Below are 21,963 nucleotides of genomic sequence, written 5' to 3' on the forward strand. Positions count from 1 at the left end.
TTATACGCCTAAATTAGCACAAAAGTACTCAAAAAACCCAGCTTATTGTTAAAATTATATATAAACTACATTTTGATATTCTGTGACGTAGTTTATACTGCAAGGACCCCTGTGCATGACTATCCGAAAAAAATCGCCATAACGTAATATTTTTCGAGTACCACCGTCAGTACAAGTCATTTAGATATGAATAATAAACATAGTAACGTATCTAAAACATGATAATTGCAATATTATTAAAGTAATTACACAGTTTCTTTATTTTTCATAAGGCATTATACCGAGATGGCAATATTGAGGTCCTTTCTGAATCCGCGATCGTGATAATGACGTTGCACATACGGTTTTCAATCAGCTGATTCCGCGAAGGAGAAAATAGCAAATTAAATTAATGGCTGCGCGCTGCAGAAACTTGGCGGTTAATGATATCCCATTGATCGCTCGTTGACATGAGTCGTTTTAGTAAGTATTTGATGTTTGGTTTGTGTGGAAGTGAAGTGGTTACGCTTGTGAGACGCGTTTCTGCTAAGTCAGTGGCATCCCTGCCTCTGGCCTGCTTTGTTCCATTTCCATACACTTACTGTGAACACAGGTGCTAGCTGGCTAGCTGTTGACTGCTGTGTTTCAGTGATGATATAATTTTAAGTACGTCTGTATTCGAATTCAGTCAACACGTTTTTAAAGATATGTATGTGCCATTTTAGTGGCTGCCTTGCTAATTTAACTAGTTACGAAAAACAGCTAGTTACTTGTATGGACATTATTGGCTTTTTACCTAGGACAGCTAGTGGAGACCGTATTGTCAAAGGTTAATTTTTTCCAAATTCCTGAACTATTTGTAAATGCGCTTGTCGTTACACGATGTGGCTTGTCGAGATGTTTTAACGACGGCCCTGTGTGGTATCAGAAACTTAATTTTTTTTTATTAAAACGGTGTGCTTTTTGTAGATTTGAGAGAAGTTCTAGGCTAATGAATACTTAGTTGTCCAGACAAGTACGGAGTTATTTTTCCGTCTGCTGACTTTAATGTCCTGTATATTGTAAGCTGGGAATCACACACGGTTTTTCAATGCTTGATGAGTTAGACTGTTCGGCAACATTCTGCTAACTGCGGCCGATTGCCACATCAGGTGCGGTTTCTTCAGTGACCTCGCTTCGTGCTGCACGTTAAGAGTTGACCATGGACAAGATTCTGGAGGCCCTGGTGGGCTCGACTCATTCGGTCCCTGTGAAGAGGGCCATCGTGAAGAAGGTGGTGGAGGCGGCAGAGAAGGAGGTGACGGTAGAACAGTGCCAGGCACTCTACAGCCTCACCACACGCCTCATCCTCCTGGGAGAGGACGCCTTCCAGAGGCAGGTGGGCTTCCAGGTGCTGGAGGCATACGCGCGGTACCACCGCGCGGAGTTTGAGCGCTTCTTCAGCCGTGAGTTTGTCCTGGGTCTCCTCCAGCAAGGCTATGGCACCCTGGACCGGAAGGACCCAGCCATTGTGGACTACATCCACAGCTGCCTTCGACTCCTCATCAGCTGCCCCTCGGTGCTGGAGATCTTTAGTGTGCTGCAGGTGGAGGTGCTGCGTGTGGTGTGTGAGCGGCCCGAGCCAGCCCTGTGTGCGCGCCTCGCTGGCATGCTCTCGGACTTCGTGCAGTGCATCCCCCGCGACAAGGCAGCCGTCTTGTTCTGCCAGCAGCTAGTCAGGACTATCGCCTACTTCCACTGCACTGCCAGTCAGGAGAGGGAACTGCGCGAGTATGTCACTCAGGTCACCAAGGTCAGCACCTTGCTTCAGAACATCTGGAAGGCCGAGCCCACCACCTTGCTGCCCTCGCTGCAGGAGGTCTTTGCCATCATCTCCTCCACAGGTGAGGCTGGGGAGGGAAAATGTGCTTCCTGGATTTTAATACTGAAGCCCAACATGTAACTAGAGCAATATGGGGCTTAACTTGCATTGCCTGTCTCACTCATACAGCGTCTTCTGATCATCTAGTTGTAGATCTTTCAATGTCCTCATCTACATCAGGCCCTCCCTGATCCTTCATTCACTGTATAATCCGTAACCTCAATAACTAACAATAAACAGGATTGTCAGCTTTAGCTATGAAGCTCTGGCTTCCAGATGGCATGTTTCCTTTTCCCAGTGTTTGTCCTTCTGCATACAATGTGAGTTCCTGCTCTATTTTTGTATGGCTGATCTCTGCTGTGTTTCTACACTGCAGTATTTTAACTGCAGCAACTGTATCTTTGCACAGGGGCTGCCAGAAAGTGTCAGATATAAATGTATACTCCAGTACTGCATTATGTGACTGGGGTGCGTATGTGTTTGGGTGTACATCAGCAGTCGGAGTAGTTAATTTGTTGGTGCTCTTGTTCTGTGTACTTAGTAGGGAGAATTTTCTACTTATTATTTACATGCACCATTTTCTCTGCTCTCCTGCTTCATTGTTTTAAAGTGGGTCTATTCAAATCACGGTCCTCGAGGACTGAGCCCTGCTGATTTTCCAGCCTGCCTTTACCTGTGAGCCACATGTGAAGTCTCTGACCAATCAGAATCAGTAATGATTAGACTAACTACCTGGGAGAACATAAAACAAGGCCTGGATTTGGAATCAAGGTCCAGATTTGAAGAGCCCTGGTTTAAAGGTTCAAATGTGTTAAGTTAACAGGCAGTATTTATCTGCTTTGGATAAAATACAGCTAGTACTGCAGAGGTGGAAATTTCAGGGCCAGAAAGTAAAAATCTGGTCCAAGATTTCACTTCAACCGACCAGTTGAGTAATCTGTAACCGTGACTTGTTTTACTCAACTGGCTGGTTGAAACAAAATCTTAGAATGGATTTTTACTCTCCGGACCTGAAATTTCCGCCTATGTTGTACTGTCACATTTAGATGAATTTTTAGTAGTTGTACTGAGAGGCAGTTTTATGTATATTCTCATATTTACAGATGGCTTGGATTTACCAGTGAACATCTTTCCTAGCTGAATCCTGTTCCTTCCCCGCGCCAGAATGTTTTCAATCCAACCTACGCTGCTTTCAACCCGCCTCATTATTGGCCTATTAAGCACCGTATGAAGTTGATTAAGATAAGTTTGGGATGAAAACATTCTGGCAGGGAGGGGGGGCGTCAGGAACAGAACTGAGAACCACTGGGTAAACCTATCTGCACTTTCATGGTTTTCACACTCATCCATGTGTCCTCAAACTGTGATACGCCCCCCCCCCCCCACCCGCCAGCACCAACACCGCCGTCGTGGTGAAATGTGGCGAGCACTGATGCCCCCCCAACCTGTGGCGTTTGTGTCCCGCAGACCCCTCGTTTGATCCCTCCATAGCCCTGGCCAGTCTTGTCCAGCACATACCTCTGCAGATGATCACGCTGGTCATCAAGAGCCTCACCACCGACCAGAATGTGAAAGACGCCAGCATGACCCAAGCCCTCTGCAGGTCAGTTCGCTAGAACGCCGACCGACGTTTAACCAGGGTTCGCTACATCGCTTCAGAAACTCCAGTCACACTTCATGCGTATTGGTATCTGAATTTCTGGATTCATATTTTTTAAATAAAAAAACTTTGCCGGTTTGCTTTACGGAGGTTTGAAATATGCAGTTTTTATATGCAATGGATGAGTCAAACTAGTTTAAGTTATGTTTAAGTTTTTATTTTTCAGTGAGAGAAATTTGTTTGATATACTTGAAATTCCAGAACACAACTCTTGTGTGAAAAGGCTTTAGCAGTTTGTTTTTAGTAGTTTGTTTTTGTTTTAAAACCAAATCGATAGTCTGGGCCATGGTGTGGGTTGAGTTTGTCGTCTTGAGTTGTGCTGTTCTGTCTCAGTGCAGTGAGTGGTGACCTCCTGTGACTGTCCTGAACTTCCAGGATGATCGACTGGCTGTCCTGGCCTTTGGCTCATTATGTGGACACTTGGGTGATAGCCCTGCTGAAGGGACTGGCTGCCGTGCAGAAGTTCACCATCCTCATAGATGTCACGCTGCTGAAAATCGAGCTGGTGCGTATGGCTGCGAGCTTGTCGATGGTCTCTAGAAACGCCCCTCTCTCATTGGATCGTTCTGGGGCAGTTGTAGCCTCCACCAGTATTGAATGAATGAATTCCATTCAGCTGGTGAAGTGGAACTTCTCTTCTTGTGTGGACGTCTTTGAAGGCCTGGAGGACCAGGGGCTCGCTCTCTTGCATCCACGAGACGGTATCTCCATGTACTGCTGGATTCAGCTGGTCCCCTGTGTCTTACTCTGTGCCTATAGGTATTTAGCCGTCTCTGGTACCCGATTGTGAGACAGGGGGCGCTGACGGTCCTGTCCCACATGCTGCTGAGCTTCCAGCATTCCCCCGAGGCCTTTCATCTGGTAGGTCTGCTGTCTTCTGGAGACAGATAATACTGTGCCTTTGTGATGTTCGCCCCCTACTGGACGGCGTCGTATTGCTGAAGTCATTTATGCTGAAAATCAAATGCCTTATATCCGTCCGTCCGGAATCCGTCTCTTGTAGGTGAAGGTCCCTGCTTGATGTTTTCTCCAAAGCTGTCAGGCTGTCGGGTGCAGCAGTTATTTACCTGTCACGTGAAAACCTTGTACCGCCCCAGGGTGTAGGGTTGTGCCTTTCTTAATTGAGTAATCGGGTTTCGTAATGGCCGAAAACCACATTCTCCATTTTGTCTGCCACTCAATGGCCCCTGAGTTGCCAGCAGAACACAGAGGTGGCACGTGGTGCCCCATTCTCCCGAAAACCAGGCAGACCCCCTTCACCCTGACTCTGCGGCCTGTTCCTTCAGGTGGTCCCGCACACGGTCAGCCTGATCCAGATGCTGAAGAGCGGTGGGCTCCCTTCCAGCAAGGCCTTCCTCCACCAGTTCACCGAGCTCATACACTGTATGATGTACCAGTATTCCGGCTTTCCTGAGCTCTACGAGAACATTCTGGAAGCCATAAAAGTAAGATGTTGGAAAGTCGCACGATTTGCATGTTGGTGTACTCTCCCATTGGGACATTTTAGTACATCGCATGACACTGAAACCTTATTTTGCAAGGATATGCCTAAGCCCAGTGAGGAGAAGATCAAACTGGTTTTGAACCAAAGTGCCTGGACCTCCCAGTCGAATTCCCTGGCTTCTGGCCTGCCGAGGCTGATGGGTAAATCTGAGACGGGCAAGACGGGCCTGATCAACCTGGGAAACACTTGCTACATGAATAGCATCCTCCAGACCCTATTCATGGCCACAGAGTGAGTAGGCGTCCCATGTCGTCCTTCCCGGAATTCTTGCCCGTCCCGTTCTTCCAGAAGAAGTTCATCCTCCCATCCTGTCGAGGGAGGAGCCAAGTGTGACGTTTGTCTTTCCTTTCATGTTCCGGCCTCTCGGCAGCTTCCGACGTCACGTTCTGTCGCTGCATCTAAGCGGCACCCACACGCTCATGAAGAAGCTGCAACTACTCTTCGCCATCTTGGCTCACACTCAGGTACGAACCCCTCCGCCCCCCCCATTTACCGTCCAGGTTGTGTCGTTTACTTTCATGCCCTAAAGGGCTGATCCCCCAGATCTTAAATAATCCTAGATGATATTTCAATGCTGCCGTTGTTTCAAGTTTTGCAACGCGTCAGTCGAGGATGGAGGGATGGCGCGAGTGTGAATCTGCTGTCCGCCGTATAAATCCGTCAGCTGTATGTACCTGCCCTCCCCTGTAGAGGGCAGCCTATGCCCCGCGGAGTTTCTTCGATGCTTCCAGGCCTCCATGGTTCACGGCCGGCTCGCAGCAGGACTGCTCCGAGTATCTGCGCTACTTGCTGGACAGGTAACTCGCTGACCTGTGAGAATACCACCTCTCCCTTAGTATTCCTGTTAGATGTTAGGCAATCCTGATCCTGGATCAGCATCTCTCCCACCTGGTCTCTAATGAAACCTTTTATTTTGCACGATACGCTGTGTGTGGCTCATTGGGCTAAGAGCCACTGTGCCTCTGATTGGAAGGTTGCTGGTTCCGGCCTGGCCTCAGCATGTCTGTGGCTGCCTTCAGCAAGGCCCTTAACCCCCCCCCCCCCCCCGCTCCCTGGGTGTCGCCCTGGGTGGCTGCCCTTCGCGGCCAGCGCACTCTCACCAGGAGAGTGCAAGTTGGGGGAGGCGTAAAGAGAATTCCCCCCACAGGCATTTAACAACTATCTATTATTAATATTATTATGAACCACACCTGATCTCAGGCAAACAGAAACTCACCAGGTAGGACAGAACCTGCTGGATCCCGCCACTCCAGATCAGGGTGGCCCGCCCCTGCACCAAACGATGACTTGTCCTCTGTAATTCCCCCAACATGATCCCCGCCCATGCTGTGATTTCTGGCATGAGTGAATAGAGAGAGCCAACAAACCCAGTTGCATGCAAGATAAATGTTTAGGCTTCTGGAATGTTCTGAATGTCTGGTCGTCCGATGTTTATTCCTCTCTGTCTCTCGGCATCTGTTGCGACTAAGGTTTCACGAAGAGGAGAAGACCATCCGGGCGCTGATGCTGACTGGCCCGAAACACGCGAACGCCGATGCCGGCAACGGCGGCACGCCCTCAAACTGCACGGACGGGCGCCAGCACGAGGTGGAGGATCCTTCGGAAACGGGGGAGGAGAGGAAGACCCTCATCGAGAAGATGTTCGGCGGCCGGCTCTCCACGGGCATACGCTGCTTGCGATGTCACAGCGTGTCGGAGAAGGAGGAACCCTTTACGGACCTGTCGCTGGCCTTCCAGCCCGCCGCCCAGACTAGGGGGGGTGTGGATGGTGGCCGGGCGTCGACTTCTGCGCACCAGGGGGCGGTCAATGGCGGCGGCGAGACCTCGGACATCCCCGGCAGGGAGAGGCAGGCGGCGGGTGATAGCTCCGTGCCTCCAGCCGACTCCCAGCAGGCCGTGCCCCCGCTGTCCGTGCCTGACATGGTCAACTACTTCCTGGCGCCGGAGATCCTGGACGAGGAGAACAAATACTACTGCGAGCGCTGCTCCTCGCTGCAGCGGGCGGAGAAGACGCTGCGCGTGCTGGAGGCGCCCGAGTACCTCGTCCTGACGCTACTGCGCTTCGCCTACGATGCCAGCTGCCACGTGCGCCGCAAGATCCTGGACAACGTGGCCATCCCGCTGCTCGTCCAGCTCCCCGTGCACTCCCACGCCAGCCGCGGTCCCTCCCTGCCCCAGGCACCCTCCCCCGACGGCGGGGAGAACCTGGCCAAGAAACTGAAGCCCTCTGGAGAGGATGTGGAGGAGCGGGAAACGGAGGAGCGGACGCAGGTGGAGCCGGTGCCGTACGCGCTCTGCGCCGTGGTCATGCATTCCGGCATGTCCTCCGAGAGCGGACACTACTACTCTTACGGCAGGAACGTGAGCTCTAACGATGGGCTCTGCCCCCAGAAGGATGAGCCCCAAGATCCGGCCAACCCTTCGGACTCCAACCCGGTGCTCCCCTCCGGCTCCAGCTGTTCCCCCCTCGCCCTGCAGGAGGCGCCCCAGGGCTCCTTACCCCCGCGCGACTGGTTCCTCTTCAACGACAGCCGGGTGACATTCACCTCCTTCCAGTCGGTGCAGAGCATCACCAGCAGGTTCCCCAAGGATACAGCCTACATCTTGATCTACCGGAAACAGAGCTTGCGGCACAGCCAAGGCCCCGGGGCCACCAACGGCGTCCGGCTGAGCTCAGAGCCGCCCCTGCAGAAGGACCTCATGGAGGCCGTTACGAAGGACAACAAACTCTTCTTACAAGTGAGTGGGGGTTTATATTAGTGTTGGGAGATTTCTGTTTTGGTTTATGGTAAGTAGTTATTCTCTTCCGGGTCTTATGATATTTTTAGTCTTAATCCCACGTCTTCACCCTTTATCCACCCTGTGCCATGCCCCCTGAGGCTTAGTTTGAATCCCAAACCGGTAGGTCTGATTGTGTCCCCCTGACCCAGCAAGCCTGACTTCATCACAAGAGTCTGAAATGACGTTTCTGTGTTATTTGGAATGCAGGTTAATCAGTGCTAAGTGCGCTGCTCACCTTTCACTGGGAGGTTCAGCGTTAATGGGCACTAATGTCTTTGCGGTCGTTTCACTTCTTTGCTTGCCTGTGGTTGACTTTTGCAATGAGGACATGTGTCACTAGGTGGCAGTAGAAAGCCTGTTTCTTTTTACTAGTGGACCACAGCTAACCAGATGCGCTCTCTCCCTTCGCGCCCAGGAGCAAGAGCTCAGCGCCCGAACCCGAGCACTGCAAGCCGCGTCTGCCTCCTGTTCCTTCCGACCGAACGGATCCGACGATAACGAGCCCCCTGGAAGCTGCGGGCCCTCGGGTGGCGGGGGTGGGGGCGGAGGCTTTAACACTGTAAGTCGGCTGGTCTTCTGAAAGGGAGCGGGAAGTGAGATGGGACCGGCATCAGGAGCATCGCTGTGCGCAGGCCGCTGGACTTACCCTGCACTGGCACCCCTCCGACCCGCTGGAATTGACCAAGCCTTGAAGCGCTGACCCCCCCTCCCTTTTTCCAAGTGGTAGCTTCCTGTAACACTGTTTCATTTCTGCATGTATTCCTCTTCTGAGACACAGAACTATGGATTCATTTTTTTTAAGAAAGCTGTAACAAACTTGACATTTTGCCAGGATTACAAGTCATGCAAGAAGTCTAATGCAATAATTTGACTCATTAAGATGCAATACAAACACGTCTGCAGTTACCGTGAGATTTTAATTGCCATGAGTGTGCACAGCGAGAACTTCCGTAGAGAGCCGATTTTTAAACTGCAACCAAGACGTGTAAATACCTTCTGTCAAGTGCAGTCCTTTGCAAATATATATTTAAAAAATGCATGTTTAAATGTTTGATTTAACATTATTATAGGGTTTGGGGAATTGCTATTAATATGCATATTGATTATAATATTGCTATTGCCATTAAATTATTTTCTTGATTTCGGGGAAGTCCTTTGTCATTTAAATAGGTTTTGTAAACTTCTTTGTAATTTGCTCACACCTTACATTGCAATTTGCCATTATTAAACAGTATTACCATATGTTGGTTCAGCTTCCAGGAAGTGAAGGTGATCAGCATCTTGTGTTTACACGACACGCCAGTCATATTTGATCTTCTGTGTGCATGTACTTAGGTGAATGATCACAGGTTTGAGATAGTTGGCCATGCGAGTGATTTCACTCCGCACAACTCTAATGTAATAAGAATTTTTTTTAAATGGCGATATTGGTTGTATATGCCAGTCATCAAGAGCGGCTTCAGAATTAGCTTGCAAATGAACTAGGGTTTAGAATGATAATCTGTATTGTAATGGGAATATAGTTAACGATCCGGATCTGTCATGGTGTACTTTTGAGTGTCCTAATTCCTGTAAAGCAGTTAGAGACTTCTGACCGGGTTAAATAGTTTGGGTATGTAGGGTTTATACAAAAATGCGGGGTGCATGCGTTTCGGCGGGGGTGAGGTTTTGGCTGTGAACACTTTCCGTTTCAGTGCTTGTGTGTGGCGCTCCGAGGCAACCCTACACAGTATCGGCGACAGCGGGAGGGACTGGCTGCTCGCATTCCTGAACCGATTACTGCGTCTTCTGATAAATCGTAGGTCCCGTACGCCGTAATATTCCCAAGATAATGTTAAAAAAGAACAATTTTTTCCCCCTGTAGTTGAAGAGAACTGATATTCTGCATGATATATCACAACGTTTGTTTATGTTGTTAACGCCAACAATTAACGCGTATACAGATGAGCTCCGGGCATCTAAGGAATGAGTGTCGCCTCACCGATGTGCCTTTGAGCATAAATACCATACTAATCCGAAATGCTGGTCAGCCACGCAAGAAGAAATAGAGTGAAAGAAGACTGATGTTTGCCACGGATTTGCAACTGTAATGGCTTTATATAAGGGGAAGTGAGAAGGAAAACTGGAGATATCAGCAGACTTGGGTTCCCCAATAAGCTCAAACGAAGGCAATGAAAAGCTGTAGTTTTTAAGTTGGGGCTAGTATGCTATGCTCTCCCCCCTACCAAGCCATCTATTTTACAGCACATTTTTTCACCCTTTATTCCCTGTGCCCCTTTAGTTCGGGCTCTCCTTTGTACACTTTATGTTTTATGAACAGCTGTAAAATATATTCTGCTATCCATGTAACAGCTTGTGAGTTAATTTGGACATTCGTCTTTATGAACAGGCCTGTACGTGTTGACGAATATAACCGTTGAAACAAGGTAATCCAATTAACCGATTAAATGTTTCATTGTTTGAGTGATAATGGGTATTTGAGAGACCATTGATTTTTTTGTATACAAGGTGTTTATAGACTAGACATTTGTTCTGCAGATATAAAGACATATGAAGTTTCTAAACCGGTATTAATGCATGCGTATGCAATAAAACTACGCAATCCTTGTATACCCTGTCATTTATAGACCTACATAAACTGAAACTTATATTACTCAGTATTCTGTGTATACCCTCAGTGGCCACACTATTAGGCATAGTTGGGAGACTCTGGAGATGTGCTTTCGATCTGTTTTCATTTTGAAATTGGAAGGGGCCCAAATCCGTTCCATCCGCCGGAACATACCTCCCTCTCCCCGGTCTTCAAGTTTTATTGTCAGGGTTGGGCCGGTACTGAAACGTACTTGTATTAAGGATACCAACCTTGGATCGAATCAAAATCGGATCGAAGAGAAAATCAGCAGTATCACCCATCCCTACACGTTACCACAACCCGCCTGCTCGTCCAAGACGTGAATCGTGTGGCTTTTGAAATGATCGGTCGTTGGTGCGGACGTGGTGGTTCCAGCGCCACAGAAATTGCCACTCCTTCGGATTTTCATGCTTTACAGAATCCAGAGTTTACAGAAAAATGAAGCGAAACACAAAAAGTGCAGTCAGTAGCAGTTCCCAGAATTAAAGCATAACGATCCGGGCAGAATTGCCAGACCAAAAACTAGCAGGAACAAGTGTAAAGGTAAAAATAATAATAATATAAAACAGGGGTCCTACCCAGTACTAAGAATGTGTCTAATAAACTGGCCCATTTGGTGCATATTTTCACGATTGCCCCTACAGAATTTTTGAAAAGTAGGATTTACTCAAGTTTATATAAATCTGAATTTGGTAAATACATTTGACTCTTTTTCTTAGTTTGGTGTCACGTATAACGTTTAACTCTAGGATCAAATCTAGGGCTTTCTGGCAGATGCTAATTTCAGCAGAAGGTCAGACTAACCGGCCGGGAAGCCTCTCCAGTTGAGCCAACCGGCGCAGGGAAATTACCACCACAACAGCATTCCATGCATAGCTTCTAGGCAAAGAGAATGCGAGGGATCCGGAGCTGAAACTGACTGAAAGTAGATGAGTTTCAGAGCAGCAAAATTAGACGATTTGAAATCCCGGGGCTCGGAATTGCATATTTAAGAAAAATGAGAAAGTTTTTAAATAAAACGCAGGTAACAAGTAGGTGCAATGAGACATTCTGAATGGGAACATTTTCCGAAAACCTACTGCTGGCGCTGAAAATACAATTCGTGCTTAAAATAATTATAGTAACGGATAACATGATTGTTGATATTGCTCTTTTCTTCTAGTTTCTATTCCCTTTTGTGCCAATTGCTGCTAAAGATGCGTCTTCACGGCGGAGTTCAAAAACCGCGCGGTTGCATTGTGGTCGTTGTAGTTTGAACTCCAGTGAGAAAATTCCCGTGGCAATATATCGGAATTGTATTCATATTCTATAGTTTCTGTTGTTTTCCTAAAAAACTTACAATATTAAGAGCCAGATGTAAGTGCAATGCTATAAAACGATTCAGAGAGGCAAACTTTGTAAATGACTCCCAAGACATTCCCAACAATAGAACTACAAATCCCATGACGAAATGGCTCCCCTTCGTGCACGGCGCCTGTCCCTGGGCAGTCTCCAAAAGAGGCTGAGTTTGGGGGAAAGATTGAGTTACGTGAGCGAATCGTCGCTCCTGACTGTCAGCCACCAGAACGACGCCGAGAAGAGCTGAAACTGGGAGCAAGGTCGGGGGTGGGGGAGAGGAGATCTCAGGTGAAATAGTACTTCGCGCTGGGAATTTTGTTGCCAGCAGAATCACGCTCACGTTTGTTATTTTTTCTTTCCAACTTTGATTCTTGCCATACAAGCAAGCTTTGACTAATGTGTCAAAGTTTGGCAAGATTTGGTGCGCAATGATCACAGACAGTTCGAAAGAATAGTACACGATTTTTTTTAGTATTGTATTTTTATTATTTATTTTTTTTTTGCAAGGAGAATCACACATGAAAGTGCATGGCACGGCTGCGGTGGGACCTTTCAGTCCGAAAGTGATCCGATGGCTTTGAGTGGAGGTCAAGTCTTGCATTTCTTCAGAGCACTGAACTAAGTGTCGGGACGTCCGGATAAGCAGGAGGGACACCGAAACGGATCGACGGTATCTGTCATCGCAGCAACTTAATGCACAACTTATTTGCACGCGCGCAGGTGGCTTTCCCCACTTTCGTCAATTAATTATTTTTTAATTGTTTTTTTAAATATATATATATATTTTCCCACTGTAGGTTTTCCACCACCCGCAAAACAGATAAAGATGAGCGGGGGAGATGTGGTTTGCTCGGGCTGGCTGAGAAAGTCTCCGCCTGAGAAGAAGTTAAGACGTTACGTAAGTTAAAGCCTTATTATTTTAAAGTCGTGGGAAAATGCATGGTAGAGAGTCTTAACACTTGCTGCGGGCAACGCTGTTCTCGACTTTTTTCCCCTTTGTTTGGTTTGTTTTGATGTGATGATAAACACCACGTCGGAATTCTGTCATTTCTTCGGTGGGGAGCCCGCATCCCTTTAGCTGCGCATTACGGACATATACCTCCCATGGCCTCCGATGCCGTCTCAGTCTGTTACAGGGAAATGTTGGTCGCTGGGAAAATGTTGACATCGGCAACCTCTCGAGCGAAGGCCACTTTATTGGAGCTTTCATCTTCGGCAAACTAGACTTCTGCTCACATCCCCACATAATCGCCCCCCTTGCTGAGAGGGTAAACACAAAGAATGCGGGTTTACCCTAGGAGCTTAGTTAAAATGCAGGATGCACGCCTTATAGCATTCAGTGGATCGACTAACCCGGCTTTTCCACGATCGTTAAGCTGTTACTTTTATTTGGATTCGTATTAACGAAGTTTGCTGCAGGTTGCCCGTGTCCGCGTGCGCCACGTGACCGTGTTAAAAAAAATTCTAAAGCCTTTTCTTTTGAGTTATTTCTCAGTTTTGTTTTTACGGTTCCGTGAGGCATTTAGAGGCATGTTCGAAATCATTTTGTTGAATTACTTCCTGTGAAAATGGATTAAAAATATAAAACGCCTTAAACTTTTACAGAGAACTTTTAAAGCGCATCAGCACACAGATAACAGTAAAGGACTGTATTTTAATCCAAGGACCATATTATGCCTTATGATCAGGGTCGTTGCTGGAGATCTTGGGCTCCATGAAGGCATATCATATTGGACCCCCCAGTCAAGACCAATAAAGATATTTTCCAATTTTTCTAGGCCCCCAGTCACTCGGGGGGCCCTTGGAATCGTCCTAAGTCTCCCCTTATGGCACCCCTAGTTATGATCATGCATTATGATATGACTTGCACCTAAATATTTTGGTTGTTGGCAGGATTAATCACTAGTATGTTGAAAGACCTGCATAGTTTGCTGAAAATGAGATACACTCTTCATGATGTAAGCCTTTCGCTACAGTCACTGATTTCTTTATAAAACTCGGTGACACACTGGTCTAGGCTCGGTTTTGGTCGTGAGTAACAATATCTTGTATCAAAACTTGTAGAGAAAAAAAGCCATACGTCGCTTTCCACCCACAAAATAAATTGTTTCTGCTGAATCAGTTTTGAGTTTCTGTCTTTATTGCTCATCCAGGAAGATATGCAAGTCAGCTTGTCCAGCAGTATCAGCCACGTTAGGAGAAGGGATTACCTGTGTGATGATTAAGAGTGGTGTCTCATTGTCCGATTAATCTTTGATATGTGGACACGGCCACTTTGGATCATGCTACAAAGGTGTAGTTTCACTGTTACTCTTGCATCTCTTCGGTAGACTTTGCCCAGAAAGACCACATAAAAGGGTTACTATTTAAAGTGCTGTTACCTAATTTTTTGTCCCCATGTTTGCCTGAGAGAAAATGCTTCTTCTGTTCTCTCCCGACATAAAAGCCTGTGGGTTTCTTGAATTTCGGCTGCGTTTGGGCTGCTTAAATATTCTAACGATGCACAATATTAAGGCTTAATGGGGAGTTTATTCTCGTTGTTATCACGCCGAGGACCTGGCAGGATTTCAGCATGGCAGCTGGACTGGAATCTGTTTCACCCCCTGTCGAGATTTGGAAGTGATGGGTGAATTGTTGCGCATCACTGGATTCAAAGCTGTTTTTCCACAAAACCTGATGGTGAAAGCAGAGAATGTCACTGCAGAGGGTTTTTTTGTGGCTGTTATTCCACACGTAACGTGCCAGCCTCAATTATCACTTAGCTGGCTGTTTGCTGTTGTCGCGGAGACCCAGTGGGAGTGTCAAATTAGGACTGGAACGTGTCGGGATGCCCTGGGGTCACTACTGGTAAACCTTTTGGCGCGCTTTTTTGGCTCGATGGAGCATGGAGACGTAGGGCAGCCAGGCAAACGCCCACAGTGTGCTTAAGGCACTGAGATGCCCACTCATCGCGTGCATGAAGTTTTCATCTGGTCACGTGACCTCCGAGAGATTGGCGGACCTTCCTGCTGTTTGACTGGGCTGTTTCTCTGTGAATGGTAGCCTGTCATCTGAGGCCTGATCCCGTTACTGGGACGTGGCTATGAGGTGCCGTGGTCTTTTTGTGTTTCTCAGCACTTGAAATATAACACTTTTTGTATTTGTAAATGTGCACAGTAATAAAGCTGTTTTATGATGCCCCCCCAGACTTAATTCTTAGTTCTTTGCCTGCAGTCCATTTCTACTGTTTTTTGAATTGCTGGAAAAGACCATCCTTGTTATGCTTGTAAACGGTATAAATCACATTTGCCTCTCATGTTTTCAGGGTAAGATATATCGTGACCCTTTGCTGCTTTTGAATATATCGCAGCTTCTTCCGTGAAGTTGTATGGTCTGACTGGTATGAATGTCTTGATGGTCTTTTGCTATGTTCTTCGTTCCCCTGGGGCTTCTCTCACCATGCGCTGCATTTTTCCCTCCCAAATCCCAACAAACAAACTGAGCCTCACCTATTAAACCTAAAATCCCGAACCGCATTTTCAGTCTAGAGGAAACCACTGCACAGAAATATTAAAACTTGGATTCTGTAATACATTTGCTAACAGCTGTAATCTGATCCATGATTATTAACAGTTCTGTGTCGATGCCTGTATGATTTCAGCGGTTATGGTCACAGTTATCAGAATTACTTAAGCCTGAAAAATGAATTTTAAATATTAAGTGATATTTTATGGTTGTTGTCACTGGGGACTGCTGAATGCATAGGTATTTGTCATGTGTGATTGGTGGTGTGTGTGTGTGTGTGTGTGTGTGTGTGTGTGTGTGTGTGTGTGTGTGTGTGTTTTTTTGCCAGTATCTGCAGGAAGAATAGAGAATGGTATGTGGAAACAGGCAGGATGTGGGATTGGTGGGTGGAGCCAGCAGGAGGTGGGATTGGTGGGTGGAGCCAGCAGGGGGTGGGATTGGTGGGTGGAGCCAGCAGGAGTTGCCTACGTCTGACTAAGCTTCTTGGGAGGAGCAGTTGAGGGTGCCTTTTGAGGCTGACTGGCTGTTCGTGCAAACTACACAGTTGGGATGGTAACCGTTCAGGCAAAGCTTGTTAGCCTTGTTTGTTAGTTGATCAGGCTGCGCTCTGCCCAGCTGTTTCTAGGGGCCAAATGGTCAATGTGTCATGAATTGAGCTTCAGTTACTTTGCTAAGTAGATGTTGCATCTGCAGAGAACGAGAGTTCCCGCCTTCGGCCCTACAGTGTCACTGTACTTAAGTAAGAAAAGGGGAATCTGATGTTTCCTTGCACCGTCCGGCTGTGGGTATAGTTTACACAGAATCTGCAGTTTTCCAGCTAACTTAGATTTTTTTTTAAAATTTACCAACTTCCTGTTTCAACTCCCGGTACTTCTGCAATTGGCAAACTTAAGCACCTCACATTTCAAAAAAGCTGTGTCCAAAATATGCCAACATTCCCAAGTCTGAAGTTCGGTTGGTATGGATAGAAAAAAATAAGTAGACTGACCTTCAATACTTATACCTGTAGCAGTTGTTCTTTTAGTAATTTTTCATCATAAGATAACAATATTTTATCTTACTTGTACATTCATGTGTGTAATTTCCTGGCAGATGAATCTGCGTCTACATATTGCAGCTAATACTGAACATCGTCACTATTTTTGGTATCGCTGTTCAGTCATTTTTTTTCAAGCAGTGTGGATGATGGTTGTCAGTCGTCTTATAAATATTTGTGATCCTTCAGCATAATGGCAGATAAACTTGATGTTTTTGCGTGAAAAGAAAATGCGTGACATTAGTGTTGAAATAGTTCCTGTTTGTCCCAATTCGTTGAGTACATTGGGCGCTTACAAACTGTGTGGATGTTGACGTGTACCTTCACTGACGATAAGATTTTCCCTTGCCAAAGCTGACCTGTGTCGGGCACTGAGAGGAGAAACTAATGGCAAACTGCTTAAGAGGAAGTCCTCTAAAACTCCTAGGAACTTGTGGAGGAACCTCGGCTTTCAAGTAAGTGACGTATTACTGCTGTGAACCCAGAAATTAGGAAATTCAAAGCATTTGAACTGTGGAATTAGTGTTGACACAGTACCATTGTGATATTTAAGCTTTTTGTAAGGTTTTAGTCCAGAGGTTAATTGATATCAGGTTGCTTGTCTTCCTTGCCATCTGTTGTACCTCAGGGGTCCTGGTATCTTGCCTACATTTCAGTTGCATGTAGTTGGCCCAGTGGGATGGGCCCAGTGGGATGGGCCCAGGCCTTGTCAGTTAGCTTTCTCACCCTTTATTTTCGGCGTTCATACGCACGCCCACCTGGATGTCAGTGTTGCTAAGGTTCTCCTGCTGTTTCACTCTAGGGATTCCCCTTACCCCAGCATAAGCAGAACGTCAACAAAAACCACAGGATTTGTAGGTGTCAGGCAAAATGGGGCTTCTTGGATTCTGATTCAGGGCCGAGGATATCAAGCTGATTCTTTTGAGGCTCTGGGTCTTTTAGCTGCTGTTCCAGGGGCCATCAATGTATCAGTGGCCAATTGAAGGTCTTATTTATGCACAGTGAGGTATAATTGAGCGGCTAATGAGGTTGCAAGGTTGCCCAGATTAAGCGAAGGATCGGCTTTCTGGGGATTAATTAAATCTGCTTATTGGGGCAGGAGGTCGGTTTCAGCGATTTATTTTTTTTTTAAAAAAAGAAAAGGCAAACAAGCCACAAACAAAATAACAAAAAAACATTTGTCGGGGTTAGCTGAAGACCTAAAAACACGATGTGTGATGTACAGCCCATTAGATGGGAGTGAGTAGATTGACTGACTCGTCGCGGTCTCAGAAGTAGAGAAGATTATCCATGAATAATTTACCGTCCATTATAAATAAAATACAGCATGAAAAATGTATATTTATTCACAAACAGCGGGTTGCCATATATGCTATCTGTGTTAAGTGTAAGGCATTGTGTAATGTGACGTACGTGAATGAGTACTCGATATGAGTTATGTGTATTGTACATCTATCTGGTGTTTTCTTGCTAAGTCTTTGTCCGAGGCCACCATATTTGGGTCATTTGATAAGTCTGTAGTGGGTAAAGTGGAGAAGACTATAGCACTTCAGCAACCAATATGTCATTGACTCGGTATTGGCCAACTCAAGTGGGTCACCCTGTTGGCTCTCCTCGTTACCAAACCCCAAGTCATGTTAGCATAGCAGGCAGCATGCCTTATAGGCAAACGGATTAGCTGCATTAGCAGAACCGTTCAGTCTTATTCCTGTGGTGGGGTTTCATGGGTCGTGCAAACCAGCTTTCTGTAGTGTACCCCTGTGCGTGCTTTTTAAAAAGCGCTGAGAAGTTTGAGTGAGCTGAGTGATTGAAGCACAACTGTCCAGGCTTCTTCCACCAGCTTTTGCCCTCAGAATGGCAATCAGTGCTTAACTGCACCAGGAAACCTCTGCAGTTGGGTTTTGACTTCAAGTTGTGATTCAGAGTGAGGCTTGGCTAGAGGGCGGCGTGCCTTTAAATGGCAGACAAAGCAATACCTATGAACCAGAGAAGAGCACCGAAAATAAGCCTTGACCTCGAGAAGCCTTCGTTGTGTCTGATTGTGTCTCTTCATTTTATGTACAATTTGAAGTGGTAGATGTGTTTTTGGGGATTGTTCTAAATAACATTCCCATGCAGTGGAACAATTCAGAGAATATTTTTGGCTATAATTTCTAAGACAAAATTTGTATCATAAACTAGGTGATATGATGGTGTTTTATTGTATTATTATTATTTATTTATTCACCAGCTAAAAATAATAAGTTAAAATGTGAGTCTCCTCCTACCGCAGTGAGAATCAGACCAGCCAGCGTGTCACAGGTACCTCGTTTTTTTGGTGACATCCCAAAACACTGCCAGAGATGTCCCCTGGGAAGCCAGAACATGGGTTTCGGCCCTGTTTGTGGTCTGGGGGTGAAGGTAAGTGCTTGTCAGGCTCAGGCTTCAAACCCTGACGTCCTCAGCGCACCTTGAAGGAGGTCTTGTTTTGAGCATCTCTGATTTCAAAGTGAAAAATTAACAGGGAAAAAAAAAACACTTGCTGTAGACACTGTTTGGCTTTAACATTTTTTAAATAAATGTCATAAACTGTTATTTTTCAAAACGTTAAGACGGCACTTAAGTACCGTTTTCCGCTTTGTGGCTGTTCCCCCAACCTCAGTGGTCTCGTGGTTTGGTTTCTGTGTTCCCCCTGCCATGAGAGAATGAAAAAAAAACTGCTGGGTTTTGGATGACAAATATTTCTAATAATATACTTCTTACTGTTTATCCAGCCAGTCCCAGCTGCTAGTCAAACTGGGAAATTTAAGGCGATAGTCTGTAGTGGGTCTAAAAATGCCTGCAAGGCTCTTTTGTTGTTCGGCCAAAGCTGAGCTGGTGCAATTTGTAAACATCTGTGTGTGGGTTCGGTTTTATTGCCCAGCCTTGTTTTTATACACTGAGTCACATTCTCAGATACAGAAAGATTAGACGTGCGTAAGTCATCCCGGAGCATATTGCAGAATCATAAAACATATTTTTGTTTTACCGCAGAGTCAAGCTGGCCCGCGATATGCACTTGCACCATTTAGGTGTGTTCTGATTGTGCCCAAGGAACTGAACCGGGCCCTAGTGAGTGAAGGTGTTTGGGGTGGGGCTGCTGTTTTTTAGGAACCAGAAAGGGCACAGATGCAGTGGCATAAGTTTGTCTGCACCAGTGGTGGAAAGTTAAACTGTTGACCTTTCTAGTTCCAGTACTTAGTCATAGTTGCAGCAACCTGGAGTTTATCTTCATGGAAGCAGAGCATCGCGGTGATGAGAGCAGAAACGTTGGACTTCAGCTAAAACCTGTATGCTCCAAACTTTGCCCCGATACTCCTGCTGGCGGCTGTCGCCGTGGTGATGAGGCCGTGTCGATGGCTGCAGAGTACCACCTGCAACCTCCCTACTAGGCTTGCGGTCTGCTGGCACTGCAAACAGCACTGCAGTTGTATGATGTGCCTGACAGGGCTGAGTGGTCAACTGCGGAGGAGGCTGGCAGTGCCTTGCTTACAACTGTGGGCTTTTTTTTCCGCTCTCTCAATGGCCTAGCTATCGCCTACTGCCTAGTGAGTTTCTTCTCGGAAATTTCCAGTTGCGTTGCAGTTATTTCAAAATATTTTTATTTGTTTGTTTTTTAAAAAAAAAAAAATCTTTTCCTATTCTCTGAGCTGTGCCGTGCTTCCATAACTGTCCAGCAGGGGGCGGAATGCCTCGAACCCGACGCCCCTGGTGGCACACTGCCCTGCCCAGACCCCAGAAAAGGCACCAAATCCAAAGAAAAGGACTAAATCGAAAGCCCCCAACTTTAAGGCACTAGTCCAGCGAAGACACCTGCGAGTCTGGGACGCTGGTCAGTAAGATCAGGGGCAGCCGCTATGTTTGTCAAAGGTCTGGCTGAGATCTGTTATTGGACTGGGTTGACCTCTGATTGGTTGGTGTGCTCTGAACCCCCCCTGTCATGCTTGATGCTTAATATAGTGACAAGAAGCGTCCCTGCCTTGCCTCTGAGAATTCTTTTGGGTGGGGGAGGCGGGCTTCGGGTTGGTTCCAAGCAATTTGGGTGGGTGGTGGCTGGGTGGCGGCTGGGTGGCAGAGGGGAGCCTAAAGACCAGCTGTGAAAGACCCCATGTCATGACACCCTATGTCATTTCTCAGGTTACTGCCAACCACGTTCGGCTCGCTCTCGCTCTCTCACCCACTCTCTCTCATCATCCCTCTATCCTCGGCACACTGTGGTCAGGCTGCGCACTCCCTGACCATTCCCAGCAACCCCTTTACCCCTCTTTTATTGAATCTGCAGCTGATGTCATTGGGCTGGAGTGGAGTGTGGAGAGAGAGAGAGAGTGAGTGAGCGAGAGAGTGAATAGGGGGAGGGGGGGTGGGCGAGTGTGGGAGATAGATAGGTGGCTTGTGAGTGGCTGACCCTCGCAGTGAAGAAGAGAACAGGCCAGGGACTGTCTGATGGGACCCCGGGGGCAACTCTCCCCCTCATTTTTCCTGTATCCCGTGGCTCTCCATCCACGCCTCCATTCCCTCCTCAGCGCTGCCGATCGCCAATTGAAGATGGCAGGCAGTTTCTGCCGCTGACGGGTCCCGCGGTGTCAAGAAAACGGACTCGTACGTGGACGTGGCTCAAGGTCAGTGTAGTTGTAGGTGCCGTTGCCCAGGCTGGCTGGCTGGCTGCTGATTAAACTTCATGTGCCTGCGTTGTCACGTTAATAAAACCAGGGGGGGCTCTTATAGCTGCCCTCCCACCTCAGCAAGTCCCTCAGGTCAGCGGAGTTTAGCTACCCTGCAGTGGAAGTTGGGACCTGCTCGGTTCAGCCCTCAGATGACCAGGTTCTCTAGCAGGTCTTGTGCAGTTTACTGCTTTCAGTGGCTTTATTTTAAGGGAGATGTGCTGTGTGAATCGTGTAGAGCGTAGAACGTGTGAACTGATGACCTACCTTGCCTTGCCTTCAACTCTCTTTTGCTTATTTTGTGAAGTAAAGCTCCTGGACAATCTTACAATTTATCTAAGTGTAACTTGAGTGTTTTGTGTGGCCGGTGTTCCGTCGACGTCCATGGTGTTGCGCTTTGTGCTTGGCGTGTGCTTCTTACCGCCACTGTACTCCGCTCTGTGCCTGGCACATGCACTGGACCCCTGAACTAAAAGGGGAATTGTTCCACTTCGCCAGAGTGTTGAGGGAACGCTTCGGTCATGTGGACCGAGTTGCCATGGGACTGGAATGTGTTGAATTCTAAAGATGTGGCTTTGACAAATGCATGTGACTTGGAGGGGGGGGAGATGGCTGTCGGGCTGGGTTATTGGGGGGGTGAGGGTTGACTCTTTGGTATGTTGCCACCAGGACGACCTTCTGCTATAACTTGCTGGTTCAAAGGAGAATCGAGATGAGCTGCCTGTGGGTAGCCGGGACCCACCTGCGCTCCCGAACCTCACAACCTTGACGTGGCCTCACCCTGAGCTTTGCAAGGCCAGATGATGTTTTCAGCCCATGGGTGAGGGGGTAGGGGGGGGGGCTGACTTCTAACCTCCAGGGAGTCTCAAGGTCCTTAAAATAAACTGCACGTGGTGAAAAAATGATGACTGAAAAATGAAAATATAAGCCAACTTCGGAGAACACTTCTTCCTGTGTTCCTTACACAGACTAGCAGTGCCTCAGGGAGG

At 47.1% G+C, this 21,963-nt stretch overlaps 2 protein-coding genes across 9 annotated transcripts in view; both read left to right on the forward strand.

Annotated features, from left to right (window-relative positions):
• Positions 1-325: 325 nt before the first annotated feature.
• usp38 (ubiquitin specific peptidase 38) lies at positions 326-8,925 on the forward strand. 4 transcript variants are annotated; one of them, XM_048999807.1, is made up of 11 exons: positions 326-462; positions 1,131-1,862; positions 3,308-3,443; positions 3,876-4,005; positions 4,260-4,361; positions 4,787-4,945; positions 5,042-5,235; positions 5,375-5,468; positions 5,695-5,801; positions 6,474-7,743; positions 8,201-8,925. In XM_048999807.1, the coding sequence occupies exons 2-11, from the start codon at positions 1,181-1,183 to the stop codon at positions 8,363-8,365; spliced, it is 3,039 nt and encodes a 1,012-aa protein (XP_048855764.1). In that variant the 5' UTR covers positions 326-462; positions 1,131-1,180; the 3' UTR covers positions 8,366-8,925. The 4 variants fall into 4 exon arrangements, with proteins under 4 accessions (XP_048855764.1, XP_048855765.1, XP_048855767.1 ...); XM_048999808.1 differs by lacking the exon at positions 326-462 and adding an exon at positions 471-645; XM_048999810.1 differs by lacking the exons at positions 326-462; positions 1,131-1,862 and having other exon boundaries at positions 3,313-3,443; positions 3,839-4,005.
• A 3,010-nt stretch (positions 8,926-11,935) lies between these two features.
• LOC125723364 (GRB2-associated-binding protein 1-like) overlaps positions 11,936-21,963 on the forward strand; it is a 40,810-nt gene continuing 30,782 nt past the window's right edge. For 2 of the 5 annotated variants that reach the window (XM_048999873.1, XM_048999874.1), the window contains exons 1-2: positions 11,956-12,425; positions 12,553-12,653. In XM_048999873.1, coding sequence (XP_048855830.1) covers positions 12,582-12,653 — 72 coding nt within the window. In that variant the 5' untranslated portion in view covers positions 11,956-12,425; positions 12,553-12,581. Of the gene's footprint in view, positions 12,426-12,552; positions 12,654-21,963 lie in introns of all 5 variants that reach the window. The other 3 variants (XM_048999871.1, XM_048999872.1, XM_048999870.1) reach the window with 3 other exon arrangements.

This window comes from Brienomyrus brachyistius, unplaced genomic scaffold, assembly GCF_023856365.1.
Source record: "Brienomyrus brachyistius isolate T26 unplaced genomic scaffold, BBRACH_0.4 scaffold47, whole genome shotgun sequence".
NCBI classification, from domain to species: domain Eukaryota; kingdom Metazoa; phylum Chordata; class Actinopteri; order Osteoglossiformes; family Mormyridae; genus Brienomyrus; species Brienomyrus brachyistius.

Bases quoted from the DNA above. Each gene is read 5' to 3' on its own strand.
- usp38 (XM_048999807.1), top strand. From the start codon at position 1,181: ATGGACAAGATTCTGGAGGCCCTGGTGGGCTCGACTCATTCGGTCCCT. The intron at 1,863-3,307 runs GTGAGGCTGGGG...TGTGTCCCGCAG, and splicing joins TGCCATCATCTCCTCCACAG to ACCCCTCGTTTGATCCCTCC. The intron at 5,469-5,694 runs GTACGAACCCCT...CCTCCCCTGTAG, and splicing joins CCATCTTGGCTCACACTCAG to AGGGCAGCCTATGCCCCGCG.